General features: G+C 35.4%; 2 protein-coding genes across 3 annotated transcripts; both read left to right on the forward strand.

Annotated features, from left to right (window-relative positions):
- The first annotated feature begins 15353 nt into the window (after positions 1-15353).
- LOC147496774 (uncharacterized) lies at positions 15354-17224 on the forward strand. Its single transcript, XM_086562480.1, has 3 exons — positions 15354-16046; positions 16122-16255; positions 16483-17224. The coding sequence occupies exons 1-3, from the start codon at positions 15440-15442 to the stop codon at positions 16744-16746; spliced, it is 1005 nt and encodes a 334-aa protein (XP_086418606.1). The 5' UTR covers positions 15354-15439; the 3' UTR covers positions 16747-17224.
- A 73-nt stretch (positions 17225-17297) lies between these two features.
- LOC147496775 (uncharacterized) lies at positions 17298-19739 on the forward strand. 2 transcript variants are annotated; one of them, XM_086562481.1, is made up of 4 exons: positions 17298-17634; positions 18235-18807; positions 19270-19403; positions 19582-19739. In XM_086562481.1, coding segments are annotated over exons 2-4 (699 nt in total). In that variant the 5' UTR covers positions 17298-17634; positions 18235-18243; the 3' UTR covers positions 19583-19739. The 2 variants fall into 2 exon arrangements, with proteins under 2 accessions (XP_086418607.1, XP_086418608.1); XM_086562482.1 differs by having other exon boundaries at positions 18258-18807.
- The last annotated feature ends 278 nt before the right edge of the window (positions 19740-20017 follow it).

A 20017-nucleotide genomic window follows, 5' to 3' on the forward strand; every position in this document is an offset into this window, starting at 1 on the left:
GTGAATTTTGTGGCTTAATAGCAGAACTTGAGACACTTCTATAAATAATAATATGCATATGCAAAAAAACTCTGACCCTAGATATTGAGAACGCACCGGATGAAGAACAACGTGTTTTTACGACGAATGGCTTGGTCGATATTTTTGGCTTGGTTAATGAAAATGTCATCCAACCCGTGGCGGTTGGGCAAGAATTACGTATGGTGTCCCATCTCAGAACCGAGGGTTTTCAACCTTGGAGGAAACAACCTTACTTGGAACAACAATGCTAATGTAGCTCCAAAGTGCATGTTGTCTCAATTATCTTTGAGGTCATGTCGTCGAACCCGTTGATCTAAAGCGAGAATGAGCTCAATGGAAACTTCCATGAATGGCTTGTTGAACACAATATCTAAAACTATAATTCTATCTATCGGATAACAAGCTCAAAAACTTCTACGCCACCTCCTCCTCATTTTTTAGTCTCTCAAATTGTCGAATTTACTTGCTTTGTCAAGAAATTATTTCTCCGCAAATTGTCTAGAAACATGGGAGATACAACTTCCGTCATGATACTTATGTTATCAAACAACAACTTTTTAGGTACCATTCCTAAAGGCGATCTCAAAAATTTATCGACTACTATTGTTGGGACTTCGTCGCAATAAACCTCCTCAACATCGGTTTCTAAACGATAAAAATTATGCGTGTCTTAACAATTACAATGTCGGACAAAACATCTCAATAAATAATAATATGCATATGCAAAAAACTTCTGATGGCTAGATATTGAGAGCTATTTGGATGAAGAACTACGTGTTTTTACGACGAATGGCTTGACTTCGATATTTTTGGATTGGTTATTGAAAATGTCATCCAACCTTTGTGGCGGTTGGGCAAGAATTACGTTTGGTGTCCCATCCGCAAACGAAGAGAGTGGAGTAGATCATCATCTTATTTATTGCCCTCGCTAGAAACTTGAGTTCACTAGAGTTGAAGAGGTGCAACCTACACTCGGTCGTCTTATGAAAGACGTCTCTTCCAACAGATTTGTCGATGAGTTTCCATAAACTTTGCATTAGAAACAAAGATACTTGCATTAGGTCAAAATGAGTTTTCAGCTCCCTAACCTCAAAATCTTAGCAGCCGAGCTTAAACTTCGAGCACCTCGATCTCCATAACAACAATATAATCGAGAATAGCTAGAAATCCTCTACCAAATGTCTAGCCTTCAAGTTCTTAATCTTAAAATAATTCTCTTGAAGCCCGAATCACAAAGACGCCAAGGTAAAACCATATACAAGGGTTCGAGCATCAATAGGCGAAGGAAGAGTTGATTCCTTCCATGGGAGAGCACCCATTGTTAGCGATTCTCTCATGAGAGGTCTCGGGACGAGAATCCACACCTAAAGTTTTATCTTCCTTATGGTTGGATTTACAATGGATCACTGGAATGACGAAGTTATCAATTTAATCTAGAGCTCGGGCACCTCGATCTCCATAACAACAATATAATCGGAGAATAGCTAGAGATCCTCTACCAAATGTCTAACCTTCAAGTTCTTAATCTTAAAATAATTCTCTTTGAGCCCGAATCACAAAGACGCCAAGGTGGAACCATATACAAGGGTCGAGCATCAATAGGAGCCGAAGCAAAGAGTTCATTCCTTCCATGGGAGAGCACCCATTGTTTCCAGATTCTCTGCGAGAGGTCTCGTGACGTAATCCACACCTAAAGTTTTATCTTCCTTATGGTTGGATTTACAATGGGGCAACTGGAATGACGAAGTTATCAATTTAATCTATAATACTTTTTAGGTACCATTCCTAAGGCGATCTCAAAAATTTATCAACTACTATTGTTAGACCTGTCGCATGAAAACAAATTTTATGGTAACACATTCCCAAGCTTTGGTCCGGATGCTTTACTTGCTTATGGAGACGCGTCTCTTCCAACAGATTGTCTCGATGAGGTTCCATAAACTTTGCATTAGGAACAAAGATACTTGCATTAGGTCAAAATGAGTTTTTAGCTCCTTACCTCAGAATCTTAGTGCTGAGTTTTAACTTCGAAAGCACCTCGATCTCCATAACAACAATATAATGGGAGAATAGCGAGTTCCTCTACCAAATGTCTAACCTTCAAGTTCTTAATCTAAAAAATAATTCTCTTGAAGGCCCGGATCCTAAAGACGCCAAGGTGGAACCATATACAAGGGTCGAGCATCAATAGATGCGGGGAGGACAATGCATCAAGCCGAATGGTAATGGCTGCCTTCCAAGAAGAGGAGGCCAAGTGTCCTGAAGTTTAAAAACACCCGAAGAGCACCTAGAGTTTGATTGTTCTAGCAAATCTGTACAAGTTTAAATTGTTGTTAACTCACTTAGATTTGCACTAAACACGGGCCAAACTTGGATTGGTCCGCCATTTACCATACTAAAATTAATTCTATTTTTATACTTATCCGATTCTAATTTAGAGAAGTATTCCTTAATTCAACTTCTACCTACGGGGGTTTCAAATTTTGATAAGTATTGCCTAATTAAACTTATACATACGGTACAACTCCAAAGCAGGTACACTTCTAAAACTAGAACAACACCTTTGGAACTTATAAATACAACACAACCGATTAATATAATTTAGAGAAAACTATAGAGCTACTCTGGAGAAAAGGTACACATGACAATAATTTCTTTTTCAATCTTATTAGATTTTTTAATAGTATTAGTAAACTGTTGTTATTTTAATCCATGAACTCAGCATAAATAATACATCTATCCATGCATACATAGCAAAATGGTTGTATATTCATCATAATTGTGATAACAATTGTAATTCTAATAGCTAGATATCTTTATAGAAGAACATTATGATTTGGAAAATTCAATTTTTTGATTCTTTTTCAATCTTATTAGATTTTTTAATAGTATTAGTAAACGGTTGTTATTTTAATCCATGAACAAAGATAAATAATACATCCGTCCATGCATACATAGCAAAAAGCGGTTGTATATTCATCATAATTGGGATAACAATTGTAATTCTAATAATTTGGATATCTTGTAATAGAACATTATATTTGGAAAATTCAATTTTTTCGATTCTTTTTCAATTTTATTAGATTTTTTAATAGTATTAGTAAAAATTTGTTATTTTAATCCATGAACTCAAAGATAAATAATATATCTGTCCATGCATACATAGCAAAGCGGTTGTATATTCATCATAATTGTGATAACAATTGTAATTCTAATAATTTGGATATAATGTGAAGAACATTACATTATGACTGAAAATTCAATTTTTCGATGAGGTAAATGACAAATCGACAGGTTGAAAGGTTCGAGCACGCATAAGCGAGAATGTGGGAAGCTGTTAATCTACTGAGGACAAGACACAATCATATGGTCTACACATGTCGCTACTTTGAAAAAAAGGTAGAAACGGACTCAAAAATTACTTCTTTTAGATCAAAATAATTTTTGAATTTTAATCCACTTATATTACATCAGGCAAATCGAATCAAATTCATGCAAAGATTTCACCCGGGGAATCCAACACATGTTTGAAAAGAAACTGATAGAAGGAGACATATTTGTAATTGATAAATTTGAAGTCAAAGAAACAACCGGAAGATATCGTCCAGTAAGATCTAAGTACACTATTTCTTTCACAAAAGATACTATAGTATCTCTTTCGAAAGAAATTGGGACGACATTCAACAGATATAATTTTTCGTTCGTAGAATTTGAAGATCTTATGAAAACAAAGGATATCTCAGTTTTTCATACCAAAGGTGAGTTCTTTATACATACCATATTGTTTATTATAACTAATTTCTAACAATGTCTACAAATCAGATTTCATAGGAAAACTTATCAGAGTCGGGCCAAAGAAACCTCAAGGATTTAGTGGAAATCACAATACAAAGCGAAAGGTAAACAAAATCTACATAAATTAGTTTTAACTTAATTTCTTACCGCGACTAACTATGTAAATCGAATCGGGGAAGTGAGCTTACTATAGCCTTATGGGGTGACAACTCCGATGGTAGCAAATATCGGTAATCAAGAAGAAGATATGATGCTCATCATCACATCATTATACTTGAAAATGATTGGAAGTAAGTACAATTCTTAATCATCAGTTATATAGACTCAAGTTAAACATATATAATGGAAGTAAGTACAAATCTAATGTTTTGAATTTTCATATTTTCTGAGAGGAATACAAACTTTGTTTAACATCTGCGACAAAGTTGTACTTGAATTTGGAACATTTTGGCCACGTCGACCGGATGAGAAACAAGGTGATATTCGTTAACAAAAGCATTACTATTCCTCACAAAAGCATTAACAAATATGACTTATCCCTAATTTGTTTTTCGTAGATATCAAATAAGAAATACAAGAGTTCAAATTGAACAAGTAGTGACAGACGAGCCTACTTCAATGAAGGAACTAATGAATCAAGACAGAGTCTCAATTTCGGAGCTAATTTCACTAGGAAAAGAAACACACAATCAGGTATACCAAGTAAATGTCTAAATAATACCGTGATAAAATTAATAAAAACTGAACTAATAAACATATTTTTTGCTGGGAAAGCAATTCACTTGCAGGGCAAAGTTTGTGAAGATATTTGGAAACCAGTGGAGCTACAAATCATGCGAGAACTGCACTTATAAGCATGTTGACAAAGGATCGGAACCTTTTTGCACTAATTGTGAAACAACATACAAGACTCCACAAGGCAGGGGTAAAGGAATCACTAATAAATACTACATCTTGGTTTTATAATTCATTACTAATTCCAACTTTAAAACATCAACAGGTACCTACTTAAACTATGCGCACAAGATGAGAGGGGAGATCAAAGCGACTTTTTGTCGTCTTTTTGGTAAAAAAGGCGAGAAAATAGTCGAGTTTCCTATCCAAAAATAATGGAGCTGACTTCGGAGGCAAGTACATGACTAAATCTAAAAAAATTATTTTATAGAATGATACAAAGTTCGTAATTGAACCGTACCTACATTTATTTTGTCAAAAAGCAGGGAAAAACTACTGAAGAAATTAAAGAAAAGCTTGAAAAGAATGCGGGGAAGGAGTATATTTTCAAAGTTAAGCTGAATGAGTATAGTATAAAAGAAAAGTTCCCTTCATTCAGCGTTACGGATATATTAGAAGACGATGAAGACTCTGTTGAAGAAAATCGTCTATCAAAAAAACCCCGTAAAGATTCAGAAACAGAGGAAAATGAATACAACAAAGAGATCAAAGGATGAAAAATATCTCCTTAGGATGGAAGATTACTAGGAATTCTATTACGATTTATTCATATTTCATCAACAACATCTGTACTTTGAGATACATTAATGATGTTTAAGTTTTAAACTATTTGAGGTATTTAGTAGTGTCTTTGGATTAATTTTACTTTAATTCATTAATTCAATCTGAAATTTCGAAGTTCAATTTGAAATCTTTATGATAATTTATTTGTCCAAGTTTGTGTACACAAGTCCTACATCTTGCAATTGTTTGCATGCTATGAAGTTGTGTCATGGGAAATTCTTAACATGATTTTCTAGAAAAGGTTCCAATAAAGTTTCATTTGTTACTTTTGTGTTGCATTAAGGATTCATTAACGGTGACCATTTTGGTACCTCAAAAGGGGAGGTGCTCCTTATGATGCTGCTACGGACGGGCTGTCCGAAGTGCAATGACGGTAAAACTTCGGATAGGATAGGATTGTGCGCGTTCTGACCCTTCGGGTGTCATATTTTTTTTGGGCGAAGTTCCCTCGTACCATATCCCCCCTAAGCTACGCGGTCGTAATATTGTGTTCGTTCGTTCCACAGCTGTTACGCCCGAAAAAAAAAGGTTCCACCACGAACTCCCCGCTTCGTGGTGGCGAGGACCGCTAGGGGATTGGCTCAGGTGTAGATAGGGGTCAAATCTGTGGGGGTCATGCAAATACATAGGCCCCCTTCCTTCCTCGGCCGAAAGTGGTTTTAGGCGCGCTTTCCGATCTACGGTCCCCGGGCGAAGGGGGTTAGGCGGTAGTACGGCTCCTCGACTTCCGGCCATATGTCTTTGTATGGAGGCTTATGTAACTAATGTGCCAAGCACTTGGACGCCTCAAGCCCGTGTTTTTAGGAAAAACCTATTATATATAAATGTTTCCCCAAGATTCACGGCTTTCAAGGTATAGAAATACCTTCAGAAGAATGATCTCATAGAGTACCTCTTTTGAGCTCTCTATTGCCCATTTCTCCTTAGAGAAATCTGTTGTTTTAGGACTCGGCGATAGATGTAGCATTTGAGGGATGGGGCCAGCCCAAGCACTACCTAGCTTATTCAAGTGGCAACCCTCATTTTGGCCGAAGCTATTTTCTGAATTCAGTCATTCAATTTGCCCCACATCCCGGAGTAAGGCATGATCCCTCTTGCTCCCATTTCGAAGCGCGTTTCATTGACTATACTCATTACTTGCTTTATCCCGGCTTCACCGACTATAGCCAATTAGAGTTCGTTCCCCACTCGGGCCGCTTCTTGAGGATCGCTCAAACTCTACCTTCCAATGCTTGAAGTAGGAGTGGAATGTTTAAATGCATACCGTGCTTCAAACAAGAATACTAGGAAAAGCATAAATTCTCCCCGCGATGTTTCCTCCCTAAAGGCTTTATCCGTTCCACCAAATTCTTGCGGCTTTCTTCGAAGGCGACCAAGGAGCGTAGCTAACGGTTACCGACCCCATCAAGGCCGCGACCTTATTAGTATGGGGCAACTACTGGTGAAGGTTTCTTGCTCATCAAGATAGCATTCCGGTGTTCTCGAGAACAGATTATGGTAGACCTCACGGTTACCTACTCTAGGAGTCCTGGTTCGTGATCGTTCAATCGAATCGTTCCACTGGAAGGAATCAGAATTCCGATAAACAAGTTCTTTGTTGATTCTGAAACTGGGACTAGATCCATTAATAGGATTAGTAGAATCGTCTTCTCAAACAAGTTAAAACCGAAGATACCGGGTAGAGGCTATCGAGGAACAAAGGATGCAAAAGCAAAGACAAAGATTAGTTGAACTTAGAAGGCAAGAAGCCATGTGGAAAGATGAAGAAGACCATCGAAAGCCGGGGAAGAAGAAAAAAGACAAAAGACACGAGATGGTGGACGAGTATTTTGATGCCAAGCCAGCGTAACCGGATCGTAGGTTGCCAGGAGGGGAACGGGCCAAAAATAGGTGGTCCGTGGTTGAGCTTGGAAATTATGGCGCAGAATACGCCCCACAAAGTAAACGCCGTAGGGGAGAAGCATGGGAGGTACTATTTTTTAATTTTTACCCTACATTTATTGATAGGCCTATATAGTTTCTCTTAGTACGTAAACATTTGTATATATATATTATTTACAGCCCAACTACTCATGTTCTACCTAATTAAAAAAAAAAATCTAATTTAAAATAAGGTTATTTAGTTTTAGGTCGTCCCAATAATATGGGTATTTGCATTGGACCCAAAGTTTTACGTTTCTTAGCTTTAGGTAACTCTATCGTTAGTTAACGATTAATTTACCAAGTTTGACCGTCTATTGTGGTGTGTATGGTGTTATGCCCTTCAAAATGCAACAACGACCCTCACATGTTTTGCACGTGCCCACACTATAAAAATTCAAAATCCAAATTTTAAAATACCGACCGCGTGTCATAATCCATGATCCGATAAAGTGGAGGTTGCAAAAAGGAGAAGCCCATTTGTTCCAAAATATCAAAATTTAAGAGATATACAAAACTAAAACCTACGAAAATTGAACTTCCAATCCCTTAGTAAAACATAATCTATTAACCTAAAAAAACAATTTAACTACACATGAGAAAAACCGGGTATCCTATTTTCTTCCTCTTCTCTATTATTTACAATTGTTTATTGACTTCATTTTATTATGTATATTGCGGATAATGGCGTATGAAAATTACGACTTATGTAAAAAAAAAAAATGCTAAAGGAAATTCTAGAAGCGGGGACTTAACATTCAACAAGATCCGGTCTACAACACGTAATTAGAGAGCGGACGATTCAAAAAGCAACTGTGACATTAAAGTTACCAAAAGACTTATTCTTTAACGGTGAAGGCGTCATAGTTAAAGAAATTGATGGAAGCCTAACATATTACATTTGCAAAAGCAGAGGATTCAAAGTGACTTTTCACGCAATCTGAGTTTATAAAGGATGAATGTGATATGGAAATTGAAGACTTCAATTTCAAAGAACTTATGAAGAAAAGAATAGAAGTTGAAGAGAAACAGAATCAACTTCGACATCCTCAAAAAATATTATGCTAGATTGTTTGGTTGATGATAAACACAACAAAAGATAAAATATATTATCTCGAAGAAAAAATTAAAGGAATGAAAGGCATGGAGAGTTCCATAATAAAAAAAAAAAACCATGAGGATTAGTATTTTAATACCAAAATTTTATTATGTTGGTCACATAGTATTTTTTTTAATAGCAAAGGTTTAACGCTTCTTATTTATGAAAGTTTGTCACTATAGAGTCGGGTTAATTTTTAGTTTAAATTTATAATATAAGCCACGCTCACTTTTACAATTCTACTACTTCAAGTTATATTGTGTTCGATATCAAAAAAAAATGCCAAGCAAAGATAACATATCCATATTAAATTTTTTGGATGTAGATGGAGGAGGAAAACAGGGAGCGAAATCAAAATTATATTTTTGGATTAAGGTTTGTTTTGATATTTTACATTAGTACAAAACAACATGTAAAGCTGGCTTAGGGGCTGAAAGTTTACAAGCAGAAAAATTAAACACAAATACAAATCAAAGGAATTAACACATCAACATGTTTAATCAGTCTTAACTATCGTATGTCTGAAGAACCTATATACGTCTTTCGTGGTTCTTCTAATTTCAGTCTAACCAAAGTGGGTAAGTATATTACAGAAGGAGGTAAGTTAAAGAAATTCAGTCCTGGAACTAATGTTTCGAGTTTAAAATCCTTCTTGAGTGTGTGTGTGTATAAAAAAAATGTATAACTTGATAGTTCACTAAATTACTTTTAGATTACTTTTGCTTCGATAGCAAATATGACATGATAATTGTACTAGCAACTTTTTATGCATTGCATAGGTAGGTTCGGATTCAAGACATAGAAATGCTCAAGTCTTGAAAAATGTATGCCAAAGTTTCGTGTAGATTTGCTTTTGAAATTTGAAGTAATCAACAGCTTAACAATGCATCAAATAGAATCTCAGAGCCATTAATTATATATATGTACTATGTATATCACAAGAATGTATTATCTTACACGGACCTTTCATAAAGTGTCTATCAATTTTGTAAGCTATATATAAAAAAAATAGGCTAAACAATATTATAGTAGACAAAATGACATAAACCAATTTTTAATCCAAAACATTAATACGTAGAAACCAACTTCTAATCAAAAACATTTTTTAATTTAGAGCAACACAAAGCAAACAATATATTATTCTTGCATTATTTATTCGACATAAGCTTCCAACCAACTCAATTTTTTAATTAACTTACTTGGCCAAGCAAAATGCATCGCTTATTCAGTCGAGTCTTCAATTTATCGCAAATACAACGAACTAACGAAAAATCGAAAACGGGATACAAATGCATTGGACTGACCTCATAGAATAATTAATAGGAATCGAAAGCTGGATGCAACTACATCGAATTAAGCTCATACAATAATTAAAATGAAATTAAAAATATGATGCATATGCATCGAATTAACGAGAAATTGGAAACTGGATACAAATAAGGAATTAATTTAAAAAATAATTAACAATAAATCGAAAATTGGTTGCAACTGCATGGAACTAATCTCAAAGAATAATTGATGGAAAATTGGAAACTTGATGAAATTGCATTTAACTGACCTCAAAGAATAATTAACAAGAAATCATAAAACTGGATGAAAATGTGTTGAATTAACCTCAAAGAATAAGTAACAGAAAATTGGATATAAATACATTTAATTAATCTCAAAAGAATAATTAACTGAAATTGGATGCAAATCGTTGAATTAACCTCAAAGAATAATTAATGGAAAATCGAAAATTGTATGCAAATGCATTGAATTAAGCTAAAAAAATAATTAACAAGAAATCGAAAACTGTATGTATAGACAAGTGTTCATAGTACTGCATGTAAAACAGGACAAGATGTATGCTAAAAAAACTCATACAAAGACTGGACTTTGATTGTTACGTGTAATTGAAGCAAATTTACATACACATTTTCATAAATTAAAATTGATATTTTCATGGAACTATATATAATATAAATGCATAACAAATACTAACATATGATTGCGTGAGACAAAAACATCATCCTCTTTTATATTAGTATGAATATTTTAGAACGAAGATCTATGTTATAATCATTCTAACAAAAAATGGAAGTCCAAAGAAAAAAAAAAAAAAAAAACTATGATTACTTGCAGTCGAAAACCCATCGAGTAAAACCATAACAGGAGAGCAGTTTAGACTTTAGACAAAAACCAAATTCCATACCTGATAGAAAAGTGCAGAATCTTGGTTTTTCTCTTTGGTCCCTTGCTGAGAATATATAGAAACAAGTTTTGGACAGCCATTTGAGTGCACAGTCTCATCCATGAGTAGAACATTATCATGTGTATCATTATCCTCTTTAACCTCTGAAGATGCAAACGAAGTACAGTTTCCCATCCCCACGAATACAAAAGTCTGACCCCTGTAGCAGCAATATATATAAGTAGTATTCCACTCTGCCTCTTTCCAAGGACGGCTTGTGTTGGCATTAAAAACATATACAACTTGTCTGTTCAAAAATATCCTAAAAGGGGAAAATTAAAGGAGTGGTTCCTAGCTATTGGATAAGATATCAGAATATTGAAATTAATTAGTGTCCCTTGCTCCCTTCTAACATGCACCCTTTTCATTGTGTTTTTATACTCTACGTTATATCTTAATGCAAAGTTGTTCTAGGCCTAATTTTGCGGTTCACAACTGACTCTCTTCTTCTTCTTATTTTTTTCTTTTTTTCTTTTTTTGTTGTTTTTGTCTATCTTTCAAGTTTAAACTATAGCCTGAAGTATGGTTTTGGTTGATGACGGCTTATATGTCTTAATGATGTATGTTCATGTTGTTCTATATAATCTCCACGCCCACCTGATAATCTGCAATCATAGTTATCTCCACCGCCCAGGCTCTATAAGTCAGTTGTTTTACTAGTCACTCTTATCGACAAGGTAGGGCGCACTTACTTTTGATGGGGTTCACGAGTCAAGGGTGCGATGAGCAACTCAGCTGCATTGTTATCACAGCGTATCATTTAGAAAGTTATCAATTGTGCAGCAGATTTTAAAGTGATGTCGTATATGCTATTGATTAACTAACTAGACGCAATAATACACAAGATGACTTTGATTGAGAGTAAATGTTAACTGGAAGAGGACCATGTACTTTTTATAGCAGAAGAAAAACAAAAGACAAATAATCTCTTTGCAATAGAAGGAATTTAAGAAAATAAAATAAATAAGAGAGTGCTTTAATACGGAAAGAATTTTAAGTTGCTGTGTTGATACAACTATTCTAACAATCTTAAGGAAAGAATTTTTCGTAGTAGAACAAAAGAGAGTGCTTTAATACGGCAATCAAACGATAAGTCTTTTACTTTGAGTTATTGTTTGTGTTATTGGGTTATGACTTCAGAAATTTTCTAATAATTTTGTTTTTGTTAGGGAAACCAATTAAAGATTGAATATTTATTGATCTTTTGTGGTTTATCAAACCCTATATGGTTGTAGACCTTTCTCCTATGTTTGTGGGAGTCAAATATGAGATTTCTATTAAGAAAAACGTCAAAGTTCGTCTTTTTAACAGTTGCGTCACTCGTTACGGAAACTGCTGTAACTTTCAGCTCAGAGCTCGGTTTTGCAATCTGCTTCTTGTGTTGGATAGCTGATTCAAAGAGCTTTCCAGTGGTATAAGGCTTGATACCCAATTCGTCCTGAGCTGGTTCAGAATTACAGTTCTTTTGAACTGTTTTTCTAGAATGAGGAAATTATGGTAATCCGATTTTTCAATCGGTTAGGTATCGTATTCTTTCACTCTTTGCAATTCTTTTGGTTTGATTATATGGTGATATTCTTGCCTTGAGTTGCATGCTAGTTTTCTTAGGAGGAAATCCTTTTTAATTTTTTTTTTAATAACCTAGTCAACATATTATACGTGTTTTTATCACTAAGATATTAATTGGTTTGACTAGAAGTAGTTTGATATTAATTTTCTTTGTACATATGTAGATGTATGTAGATGGTCTAAGAGAGACCTTAAGATAGTTAATATCAACCACACTCAAATCTTGGATAGTAATTATAATGTATTCAACACATAATTGCTTATCTCTATTGAAAGTGTAATGCGTGTTGTTAGGCGATGGTTATATTATTTGTTGTGAAAATACATGTTAGATGAAGTAACTTGTAGCTTATATCCAATATAGCATATGTTAAAGTTATATAGCATGCTAGTTTTGGATATTAATCATCGTGGATTTACTTTGAACTTGATGATAGTTTATTGGTAAATTTTTTATAGTTTAAGACATTAATGGGTTGAGCCATTAGATGTTGTGGTAGTACTTGAGGTCTTGTTAATAGGGTATCCTATCTTGCTTAAGCTCATGTAAAAGGAGGAGGTGGAGTTCTCTGTTGTTTTGGATATTCAGTGGCTAGATTTGCTTAAATATCGTATACTTTTTGTTGTGAGGGGTACAGTTAAAGTTTACTTTTCCTGAACCTATGATATGATATTAACCATATTTGGCATGGATGCATTATTTAACATTGACATGAAGCTTAACCATGTCATATATTATTAAGTAATGAGCATCGTTGTCTACGAGAGGAAACAATATGGGAAACAATCAATATCCTTATAAACCTAATTTAGTCAAGGAGATGTAAGGTTATGGATTGTCTTATTAGACAATATCCTCCAGTGACTATTTTAGACAAGGAGATGTAACGCTTGTGGATTGTCTTATTAGGTATTATCTTCCTATGACTATGAATAAATAGCCAAGGTGATGTACAAGTGCGTGGATTGTCTCTCTATGTAAATTGGAATGTTGAATGATGAAAAGAAGAATGATAATGATATTATCTTGGGTAAAACCTTTTTCATCTAATTCTTCTATTCTTTAAAATTCATTTGAATCACTTGTGAATTTCCTTTCATATAGATAGCATGAACATAATATGACTATGTTTAATATGATCCATAATCACAAACTTGAGTAAATTATATTCTTGTCATAAGAGTGCATATTTGTTGTTGTTTCTTTTAGTGTTTGTAGCGGTATATTATGTTTTGCATGTAAGTTTGATTAGGTTGAGTAACCATTGAACTGTGGGGGGTTGTGACACATATGCATGACACTGTTTTACCAAAGTTTACCTCACAAGATCATTGGAAAAACACTGAACTACAAAGTATGGAAAGGTCTTGGGCCTATCCAAAAATGCTTCAAAATGTGGGGGGTGTCTTGCCAAGGCTATTGTGAATGAATCTAAAAAGAAGTCTTTTTAGACACGGAATTATCTAGTAGATGTTCATTGGTGAAACTCATAATAGTGATGTTTGTTTTCGGTTGTCATGAGTGATAACAATTTTGTAGATACCACACTATTATTGAATGTCTTATATGCTAATTTTATTTGAGGTTGTGCTTTCGAGAAATTGGCATAGAGTGGTTGAATGTTCATAATGAACTACATAAGATAATCCCATTATTTCTCGCGACAAGAAATTTGGAAGACTATCAATGAGTATTTCCATCATTCACGGTGATGATGTTTATATGTTTCTTGAGGAAGATTCATTAACCTATAAGGAAGTTGTCTGTCTATGAGAAGTGTCCTTTTTTTAAGGATACAACTCTTCTAAACTGAACTCTTGATTTATTGGGGGATCTATAGGTTGAATTTGATCTTTAAGAGAAAACTAAAACGTGATAGTTGTATTGCAAAATACAATGTTAATAATAATAGCCAAGAGGTTTCAATCAGAGACAAGATTTATACTATTTTGAAACCTTGCTCATATAACTAGAATTTCTTCTACAGAATTCTAAAGACTCTAGTTGAGTAGTTGTGCGTGGAACTACAATACCAAGTAGTACCAGGTGATGAGCTGAAGGTATACAATTTAGTTAAATCTTTGTATGAGTTTATTCAAGCGCCTATAAATGGCATGAGCAATTCAACAACATATTAGTGTCATATGGATGTCAAAGTACCGTTGTTGATAAAGGTGTGTCTTTTCTTTAGAGTAAAGCAAGACATATGTGTTAATCTCTCTTTGTTTAGATGATTTAATATCATGAGTGCTAGCATTGAGAATGTGTATGAGACAGAGAAATTCCTATTTGAAACACATAATAAACCGTCATTGAAAATGATAGTTTATTATGTTGTTAAACTCATTTCTGTAACTGCTATATTCAGTTGTCAAGATGTTGGCGTTTGAATATGGTTGTAGCCCACAGAGTACCTTAAACCAGACCGGCCGGATGGTATAGGAGAATTTCGGGCACTATAGAATTGAATGACTGGTGAATATAGGAATTAAAACTCATGTTGGTCTCATTATGTTGTTATAGCACTTAGTAGAAATATTTTTCATTGAAAAGTATGGGTATTATGATAGTAAGCATGTGTTAACATCTTTTGTGTAAATATCCATCTTATGAAAAATAATCTCCTTGTGTTTTCTCATACTAAATATGTCAATATCATTGGTAGCCAATTGTACTTGATGGATAATGTATGTGAGACATGACATTGCCTACATTAATGACATACTGAGCTGATAACCCATTGTGTCCTTATAAGAAACTTTTATGTATATTGTCAGATTATCCAAGTACTATAGCAAAGTCATTGATTATGGACTGATATTTAGTAGATTTCCATAATTGTTAGAAGGGTAATATGTTATAAACTGGATCCAGTAATGTTTATGTGTTTACCTTTGGTGGAAATTGAGTGTCTTGGATATCATCCAAGCTAATCGCCTTAGAAAAGGCATGTGATGATGCTGAGTGGGTTAGCAACCTCTTGGCAAATCTTCCCATTGGCCCTAACTTGACCTCATGATGTGTATATGTTTTGGTAACTCATTGCTAGACAAGCAACACATGTTATCTTATGTGCAATGGGAAAAGAATACATGTAAGTTGATATATAACTTAATCAAGCCGCTGCTAGAGATTATGTTAGGTTGGACTTAGTTTGGCCATATGTCTAACCCTGGTTAGAAAGGAAGAACGGCAAATTGAAGATGCTGGTAAGAAGAGAAGTTCACTTAATCCAAATGAAAATAACAGGTCTGAACAGATAGGAAATGAGGAAGGTCACTTCATGTTTTATACCGATGATGTTGTGAATTTGCCGAAGTCAAATTGTCAAATATGTAGTTCTAGCCTTTTAGTTAGGAACGAAGGAAAGGACAATGAAGATGTTGGAAAGGAAAAAAAATTATTTGATTCCATTGATTCCATAGGAGAGAATGGATTTGAACAGATTGAAAATGGAGAAATCATCTTCATGGTTGATAAGAACGGTGAAGTTTATTTGTCGAATTCTGGTCGTTTTGACCCTAGTGAAAGTATCATGCCCACTCCCCTCAAGATGACATCTGATAGGATTGATGATGAAAACTGGAATAAAACCAACATTTTCAACGATGAACAAGGAGGCGCACTTGGTTTGTATTGTCCGGTTAATTATGGAACAACCGTGTCTTTATGTAATGCTACAGTAATTAGGCCCACTCGTGACACAGCTCGTGCTTTTGAGAATACAAAATCTCCATTGGAGTCATCTTCATCACCTCTTTACACACGTGTTCAGCCCAAGGAAAATAACAGTAAATTGTCAGAAACAGCTGAGGATGATTCACTTCTAACCAAGCAAGAATCTATTCGAAAAGATTCATTAGTTATTGTGAAAGTACAAACTGATGTCTGTAAGTATATTATAATTTGCAATATTCAGGTTTTGATTTTTATCATACTTGTTCTAAGTTTTTTGCATCATTCAGCTTGTGTGGTAAGAAGGGATGTGCCAACTCAGAAGACGGGAAAATCTATTATAGCAGCCAGAGCATTCACATCCAACAATCCTGTACGTGCTGTTTCTGTCCAACCCTTATATGTGCATGGGAAGTTTAAACTGGTGAGCCCTTGGCTTGAATACAATAGCAATCTTAACAAAGTTACACTGACTTTCGATTAGAGTCGCACACCAAAGCGTCAAATTGCTGAATAAACACAGGAATTTTTTTCAGAGGGAAGCTTTAGTTTTATTCATAACAACTACCGATCACCCATTGTTCTCTTATATGAAATCCTGCACACTTACAATTACCGTGGGTAACAGTTGTACCTTTCCTAATTGTGCAGAAAATACCAAGCAGCTTGGCCAACAAGTATCTAAACAACACCTTTGGATTCAGACTTCAACTTTCAAATAGGGGAATAGCCCATGCCAGACGTGATGCTGGCCAAGATCTTCATATAGTAGCCAAGAGCTGGAAGGAATTTGCTTTAGATAATCACGTGAATGAAGACGATGTTTGCATCTTTGAGCTTGCTGACAGGAACCATATTCAGCTGAAAGTGTCCATCTTGCGTACCCTTAAACATTCGCTACAACTGGATGAGTAACTGATATATATCTTAAAGTACTTTGTAAAGCATGCATTGGCTATGTTGTGCGGTTAAACATATGGATATGGATATCTAAACTCGTGTCATTAGGATCACTTGTTTTTTATGTGGTACCTCTCGGATCTTATTGACTCTTTGTATGAAATAATTCCTTTTTCTATTTACTGGTCATTTTATTCTCTTGATTAAATTTTGTACTTGACCAAATCACCTACCGGTTTGAAATCATCCTAAAGGAGTATTCCTCCAGTTTTACTCTACCTCCCAGCAGATGCATATTTGGAGTGCTTGTATGGATGAGTGCTAAAAACCTTTGTATTTGGCGTTTGTCATTTGAGGGTTCTTAATCCCTTTTTGTTTATTTTATTTTGTTTCTACTTTTTTGGTGGTTATCAGCTAGTCATTCCACAGGGTGGTTTTCACTTTTCAGTAATCCTGCAAATTATGGCACATGCATAGCTGGTGTTCATCAGTAATCAAGTCATCTTTCTCTGGGGGTTATAGGGCACTTGCTTCAATGAGTGAAATTATTGCTGACGAATATGAGGGGACAGAGCAAATGAGAATGATTGGTGATTTGTGTCATGCATAGCATGCTTTCACCTCGAGTCACCTAATAACTAAATACACATCATCATCATCAGTTGCAAGACAAATAAGAATCTAGTACTCCTTCCAACTGTATATTGTACTCACTTCTTCCGCACTGCTCTTATATTTTAAGTCTGGTTTCCTTTTGGTGTGGAGTGTGGACTACTCACAAAACCTACCCAACGTTGTAACAATGCAGAGCCCGGAGAGAAAAGATGTCACAAGAGGGGGGAGGAAAAGGGGTTGCATTTCTACAAGATAATCCGATCTTCCTGTTTTCAACATCGACGCCTCGTAATTATTCTTTCCCTATTCTCTTATGAATTTAACATGCATAATTTGTCAATAATCATTGCTCAATATAACTAGTATATATGTGTGCATAGGAATGCAGAGTGGAAGAAAATAGAATAATCAAACTCCTTTCTTTTCACTGATTTTTTTTTAAAGATTATTGAAGCTCATTTCTTGTTTTCTTCTAGTATTTCCATATGTTGTTTCTGTAATGAATCCCAAATTAGCTAAGCTACCTATACATTTTGTTTCCCTTAGTTGTTCTGTTGGACCTTATAAGTTATAACATAATGAAGCACAGTAAATATTTTTACAAAACTTCCGCATTTATATCTTAGTGGATTCCATTTAAAATTTAGTACCTGCAGCTAGACAAGTAGGTCACAGCCCTGGAATTATGTACAGGATTCAGATTGATCTGTTTGCACACAAGGTTATTTACTTTTTCTTACGATTAATGTTATTACTGAAAAGAAAAATGTATTTAATGTTGGAAATTCGAAATCCCATTTTAATGTCCAACCAAGTAGAGAGGTAATTCTTCATGTGAAACATGTTTCATTTTCGGTGACTTTCATAGAACTGAGTTGATATTGACAGGCTATCCCGATGAAATTTTTAAGGAACTTCGGGATGGAGCTTCCTGATTTTGTAATGATGAAAGTTCCTAGTAGTAAAGAATGGCATGTGGAATTGAGGGAAGTGGAAGGTCAAGTTTGGTTTCATAGTGGCTGGCAAGAATTTGTAGAATATCACTCCATACTTATTGGCCACTTCTTGCTTTTCCAGTACGATGGCAATTCACGATTTAATGTTGTTATATTTGATATGAGTGCTTCTGAGATAGAGTATCCATGGGAAGGAGTTGATTCAGAGGAAACCTGTAATGAAGTTGGATCGCATGCATCAGATGAACAACGAGAAGATGCTCCTGTGGAGATCCTGGAAGTTTTCCCTATAGAGAAGGCAAGCGATGCATCTGAAAGCCAGAAGATACAGAGTAACTATACTACGACATCCCAACGACCTCAGTACTCTCTACGGTCCATTGCAGAAAAGAAAGCTGAGACAACTTCTAGCTCAGGATTTAACAAACTGAGAAAAAAGATTCTGGGTCAATCAAAGAACCCAGGATGTAGAGCTAGTCCCCACAGAAACAAGAAGCTGAACATGGTAAGTAAGGGTGGAATTTGAGCTAAACAAACCGAGCTTTACCATGCTCAAGCTCGGCTCGCTAATTACACGAGCTTTAAATTGAGCTCGAGCTCGGCTCATATATAATAACGCGAAGCTCGAGCCGAGCTTTAAACGAGGCAAGCCCAAGCCGAGCTCCGAGCCCTCAGTTATTTTACACTATAAATATGCTATTTGAACTGAACGAGCCGAGCTTCATCAAGCTCATTTGTTACACGAGCTTTTATTTGAGCTCAAGCTCGGCTCATATAGTAAGCGAGCGAGCTCGAGCTGAACTTAAACGAGCCAAGCCCAAGCCGAGCTCCGAGCCCTCGGCTCAAATTCCACCCTTAATGGTAAGTAGAAGAAAGTCACAAGTTTATCTCAGGATCGTAGTTTTACAGTTTCATCCTTAAATTAATAGCACTTGTAGTATTTAGTCATAGTTTTTGCATCTTGCAGTGTCCAAACCTAGCAGGCCTTTGTCTTTCCAGAAAACAGAACGAGCCATTGCCGCAGTCAGAGCATTTACTTCTGAAAATCCCTGTTGCACTGTTACTATGCAACGGTCATATGTGGTTAAGTGGTTTGTTCTGGTGAGATCTTCACGCTTTATAGTATTCTGATCAAGTTTCACTATGCGTTCTTGTTATAGGGCTTATGTTGAGCTCAATCAATAAATATTTCTTCTTATACATTATAAAAATGGGATAACGTGTCTTCGTTAAAATTTTGTGTAAAATATGATGTATTTCTTTCTTCCTATTTTTGCAGAAGCTACCAATTGGCTTTGCCAAAACATATATGGAAAAAGACGCTCATGACGTCATGCTCTGCGTTCCAGATGGGAGAACGTGGCAGGCTCAATGCACTTCTGGAGAGGGTCAGGCTAGGCTAGTCAGGGGATGGAAGGCATTTGTTTTTGATAATCACTTGGATTAGTCTGGACACGTGGACACTCTAGCTGTGCTTCCTCAATTGAAGAGGGGAAAACTAATTACGATAGGGAGTGCTAAAAAAAATTAATCTACTTTTTTGTGCCCGAATCTAACCTCAAACTCTAAAAAAAACTGGGCGATAGATATCTGGAAAAACCCACGATTCAATTTCACGCCATCCACTCCGAAAACCCCAAACTCTATAACCTTGAACTTTGGCTATTTGTTGATTATCCAATTCTCCAGCATCTCGACCAAAATCAAGGCTATGG

This window comes from Coptis chinensis, chromosome 5, assembly GCF_015680905.1.
Source record: "Coptis chinensis isolate HL-2020 chromosome 5, ASM1568090v1, whole genome shotgun sequence".
NCBI classification, from domain to species: Eukaryota; Viridiplantae; Streptophyta; class Magnoliopsida; order Ranunculales; family Ranunculaceae; genus Coptis; species Coptis chinensis.